This window comes from Ipomoea triloba, chromosome 13, assembly GCF_003576645.1.
Source record: "Ipomoea triloba cultivar NCNSP0323 chromosome 13, ASM357664v1".
In the NCBI taxonomy this organism is placed as follows: domain Eukaryota; kingdom Viridiplantae; phylum Streptophyta; class Magnoliopsida; order Solanales; family Convolvulaceae; genus Ipomoea; species Ipomoea triloba.
Genome location: NC_044928.1, coordinates 9,798,382 through 9,803,674, shown reverse-complemented (window position 1 = coordinate 9,803,674; position 5,293 = coordinate 9,798,382). Strand labels below are relative to the sequence as shown.

Here is a 5,293-nt window from a genome sequence, read left to right as displayed (position 1 = left end):
CCCCCCCCCCCCCCCCCTTTCATTCATTCTTACTGTTGCAGTCATTAAACAATCTATCTGTTTTCTCAAAAATAGCCGATTCTTATGTTTCTTACTGCGGTATATATAAAATGTTAGCTACAATGCATCTATCTTGGTTGTGTGGGTTTGGATGGGTTGCTTGAACATTATGTGTATGTAAAGGCTGCACTGAAGACTGAAATAGAAGCAAAATGAGTGGTTTAGTTGTGGATGAAGGTTCGGGCAGAGCTTCTTCTAATGGTTATGTCCGCCATAGGCGTTCAAGGAGGTCAAGCTTCTGCTATCCTTTTCTGTTTAGATTCATTTTCATTTTGTTTTTCTGGCCTGGTTCCAATTAGAGAATAAGATTCTGCGTATTGGAGAGTATCAGTGAAGTTGGGAAGAAGATTTTCTTTGTGTTGGACAAAGTGTTTCTTGGCTTGTTCAATCTTTCATTTTGCCAGAAATTATATATTTGTGGAAATCTGATGTAAATTTGTGGTTTTAAAGATTGATATTAGGAGTATCTTGATGCTCTCTTTTTCTTTGCTTCGACAAGAAAACCCGCGGCCACTACTGATGTACACCGTAAATCCTAACCTGGGTTGCCCATAGCTAACTGGTTCAAACTAAAAAGGCCAATAGGCTGTTTCCTACTTGGGAGTCAAACTTCGAATCTTTTAGTTACCAAGCTAACAGTCTAACCAACTTGGCTGGGTTGTTCCATATGTCTTCTTTGTTTCATATTTTCTTACTTCCAGCGATTGCTGAAATTATTATATTCTAACAATTTGGAGTATGTTAGTGCTCAAATTGTAGAGCATTTGGTCAATGTAAGTGTGCAATAATGGATGTGAAAAATATAATGTGATGGAAGCAAATGATTCTCAGAATATGTTCTGTCAATAAGCCTTTAGAGGATATACAGGAGAGGCTTCTACTGATTTCAAAATTCGTAAACAGATTGATTTGCAGAAGAGTTTGCCTCTGCAGATAGATTCTCACTGGAAAAATTTCTCCATTGATTACATTTGTTGTTCCTTAATTGATTGTCTCGCATTTCTGGTTTCATTATACTATAAAAATAAACAAGAAAGACAATATTGATTTACTGATGCTGCAATACAGTAGCATTCTTGTAGTGATTGTATCAGAACAGTTAATTATTTTTAGTCTCAGCTCCAATGTAATTAGAGACCTTATGAGGATGTTATGGGTTTATCTTTGCCATTTCAGTGCTTCAGAAAGAAACTTGAATCTTCCGAAAGGTGGTGGTCCAGATCACACACAGAAGGACTTCAATGGATCACATGCAAGTTTTGACATTGTTCTATCTTTGATTCATACTTAATGAAGAGTTTTTTGGAGAAAATCTAATAAACTATATGCATGTTCCTTCAGGGATTGCCACCTTCAACACGGAGCTGCAGAGCGAGTCCACTTCATGAATACTCTGATAATACCAACATGGATGTTGTTCCCAACCACAGAGTTTCCCTGGAAAGAGATGTGAATCCATTAGCTCTTTACTTTTATCTTTCATTTACTATGTTAGTTGGTTTAGAACACCAGAAATGCCGTTTTATCCTCTAAAGTCAACTTTCTTTAAATTCTGCACTTTGGGCATTGATTGGCTTTTGACCTAATGTCATTCATGCTTAATTAGGGTTCATAGCATTTATTTCTATGTAAGTACTTGCAGTGTTTTCTCATTGATTAGTGTGAACTATTACTGCATAAAGGTGCCAACCTCCAATTGAAAAAAAAAAACAAATGATGAACTGTGAAATGTGATAAAATTGAACATCAACTCGACTTTCAACTTCTTAACATAGTTAGCAACTTTGTCAGATCGAACAGTTGCAATTGCGGTTGCAGCAAGAGAGATCAATGAGGATGTTGCTTGAGAGGGCGATGGGACGAACTTCTAGCACTCTGTCCCCTGGCCATCGACATTTTTCAGCCCAGGTAACTTTGTGTAAATGCAATGTCAACTATGTAATATGATAGATTCTAATGTTAAGGCACGACCGCACTAACAGTACTTAAGGCGCGACCGCACCTGAACTAAGGTCTATATATATATATATATATATCAATAAAGAGTACAGTGAAGAATATAAACAAGTTTTGTTATGTTGTTACAGACTAAGGAGTTGATAGCTGAAATCGAGTTACTTGAAGAAGAGGTTGCAAACCGTGAGCATCATGTTCTTTCTCTATATAGGAGCATTTTTGAGCAATGCACTAGCCGTCCATCTTCTGAACAAAGCTCAGTTGTGACTTCTCCAGCACATTCAAAAAGTGAATCAAGGAAGCACCCTAGTATAATTTCCAGTGCCTTTTGTTCATCAAAAAAGTTTCCTTTATGGACTTTACAAGCTCTTGCTGCTATGAATGACTCAGTCAAAAGAAATTCACAATCCAAAACAAAACATGCTTCATTCCTTAGTGCTAAAACTGAGGAACACATTCAGAAAAGTTGTTCAGAAAATGCTAAGGTAAGCTTACTGTTTGTTACTGATGGTAGGACAACAGGGGAAGGAGAAAAAAACCATAATAAACCCATAAAAGGAAGGGAAAGGTTATTGTTCGTGGATTAATGTTAAAGTGTAATTGGTCACAAATCCCAGTTCTAGCTGTCTTTGTGAGCATAAATATAATATAAACATAAATGTGCAGTCCAACTATCAGCTTAGGCTTTTAGTTGGGTGGAGCACATGATTCAATTTGGTATCAGAGCCATGCACTTGAACATTTGGATTGTATGAATTAGTCATGTCGATGCTAAAAGAGATCATTTTATTTCTTCACAGATTTGCTGTGCTTCCCTGTAGTTCAATGTACAGATCTCTTATATTATTATATCAATTCTTGACTAATTTATGTGAAGGAATATAATTATGATAGGATCAAAGATGGGCACCAGCAGTAGATAAAGCTCGTTCCATACGAACTCTGAAAGATCATCTCCACCAGTGTCCAAGTAAGTTGTCAGTGGAAATGGTGAGGTGCATGTCCGCGGTGTACTGCTGGCTCCGGAAGACAATCCCTGTGAATCCAGGACAAAAACAATCAACTTTGTCATCAATGTCTTCCGCTAATGTCATAATTCCTCGGCATGATATTAAAGAGGACAAAGATTGGTTCTGCAAATCAACAATTGAAGTATCTTGGATATCAACTAATAAAAATAACTTCTCCCGCGCATCTTATGCAATCAACAACTACAGGTATGGTTTCGCAGTTGCAATAAAGGAGAAAAAGGACATAAAATGCTTTCTTTTCATGCTTTCCAAACTAGAATAGCTTTAATTAACTTTAAATTTTGCTGATGTATAATCAAGGATGTTTCATCTAATGCTTCACCTTAACTTTTTGAGGATTCAGACTCCTGGTGGAGCAACTGGAAAGGGCGAACATCTCTCAGATGGAAACGAATGCCCAGATAGCATTCTGGATCAACGTATATAATTCCTTAGTTATGCATGTAAATATTACACTCCCACTACAAGACTTCTCTTCTCGTGTTGCTATTTCACGTATTGTTTATGCCTCATTCTTGTTTTTCTTTTGAAGGCATATCTAGCCTATGGCATACCACAAAACTCTCTTAGAAGGTTGGCCTTGTTTCACAAGGTAGTTAAAGTTATTATCTCATTCCTCTTTAGTGGCGATGCTGGGGATTTAATCTTTTAGTAGAAATTAGTCAAATGAAAGCATGGGCGTTTTTACCATCCATAAAATAGAGTTCTTTTTTTTTTTGGATGTTTATTGAAAATAACAATTCATTTCTCTGTATAGTGCAGGCTGCTTACAATGTTGCTGGCCATGTAGTAAGTGCAAATGCCATTGAACAGTCAATCTTTTGCCTGCGGACTCCACGGATAGGACGGGTATTTCCTTACACTATCTACAATTCAGCTCTGATACCAAATGTAAACAAAGCTAAAGAAGAAAAGGAGAAGAAGAATATCTGATTTCTTTATTCCCTGAAAAAGGCCTAATAGGGAGTTTTCAAGAAAGATTATGTGTAGTATGTGCCCACAAATAGCAACTATCTTTGCTAAAGAATAAGAACTTATGAACAGATTAAAGAATAATTCAAACCAGAAGAGTTCAACTGAAATTTATTCTGATTATCATGCAAGCTAAGAAAGTTGAAGTGATGTTACAATTACAATACCAACTACTCTCTTAACAATTAATTCACCATTTGACTGTGTGAGTTGTGATAGAGTGGATAAGTTTGCTTTTGCTCTAACAGTGGCTGGAGGCTATCCTTTCAACTGCTATTAGGAAAAAATCTGGAGAAGAAAGAGAACGCATCAGCTCAAAACTTGGCCTCAAAAAACCTCAACCCCTTGTTTGCTTTGCGCTTTGCACAGGAGCTTTTTCTGATCCTATGGTAAAGTGCTTATCTATTCCTCTTTTTGCAGTTTATGAGATGTAAGATATCACATTATCACTCACTTTGGCTGCTTTCGATATGTGCTGATTTAATTCTGCTTTCGATCCAACAATGATTGTTTTTGTTTAGAGAATCACATTTAGAACATGAATATCTTTGTGTATATGTTCAATGTACATCGCAGCTAAAAGTATACACAGCATCAAAAGTTGAAGAGGAGCTAGAAACCGCGAAAAGGGAGTTTCTCCAGGCAAACATAGTTATAAAGAAGTTGAGGAAAGTGGTGTTACCAAAGGTGCTTGAGAGATATGCAAAGGAAGCTTGCATTCCCTCCGATGATCTTTTGAAATGGGTCGTGGAGAACGTGGACAAGAAGCTTCACGACTCAATACAGAAATGCGTGGAGAGCAGAAGCAGCAAGAAGGCTTCTCAGATCGTCGAATGGTCCCCTTACAGTTCCAGATTCCAGTATGTGATCTCAAAAGATTTAGCAGAGAAACCATGGTGGACTTAGTTTTAATGAAGAATGAATGTAGAGTGGCATAACTGATAAAGATATTCCACAAGATTCTTCTATCTGATGCAACGCCCATCTTGTCCTTGTAAATTGACTTCTTTCTCACTGAACATTGCTGATTCATATAAAATTTTGGGATTTACCCCCACCACTGCAACTTTTAACTGAAATTTGTTGATGTAAAGTCAAATTTATGGGGTTTAATTCGAGTTTAGGGATACCGGATGTCATATGCAAAACAAAAAATATGAAAAAGAAAATGTTGATGTACTAAAATAAAAGAAAATGCAAAACTAGACCTGCGAGTCCTCAAGTTGCAGAGTATTCATGGACTAAAATAAAAGCTAACTCTTTTTTTTTTTTTT

The 5,293-nt window shown here is 36.8% G+C and overlaps 1 protein-coding gene across 1 annotated transcript; it reads left to right on the top strand.

Annotated features, from left to right (window-relative positions):
* The first annotated feature begins 30 nt into the window (after nucleotides 1-30).
* On the top strand, nucleotides 31-5,079 carry LOC116002448. The gene is made up of 11 exons (XM_031242591.1): nucleotides 31-289; nucleotides 1,237-1,312; nucleotides 1,402-1,509; nucleotides 1,852-1,968; nucleotides 2,148-2,501; nucleotides 2,911-3,233; nucleotides 3,391-3,490; nucleotides 3,580-3,639; nucleotides 3,810-3,896; nucleotides 4,268-4,408; nucleotides 4,596-5,079. The coding sequence occupies exons 1-11, from the start codon at nucleotides 213-215 to the stop codon at nucleotides 4,923-4,925; spliced, it is 1,773 nt and encodes a 590-aa protein (XP_031098451.1). The 5' UTR covers nucleotides 31-212; the 3' UTR covers nucleotides 4,926-5,079.
* The last annotated feature ends 214 nt before the right edge of the window (nucleotides 5,080-5,293 follow it).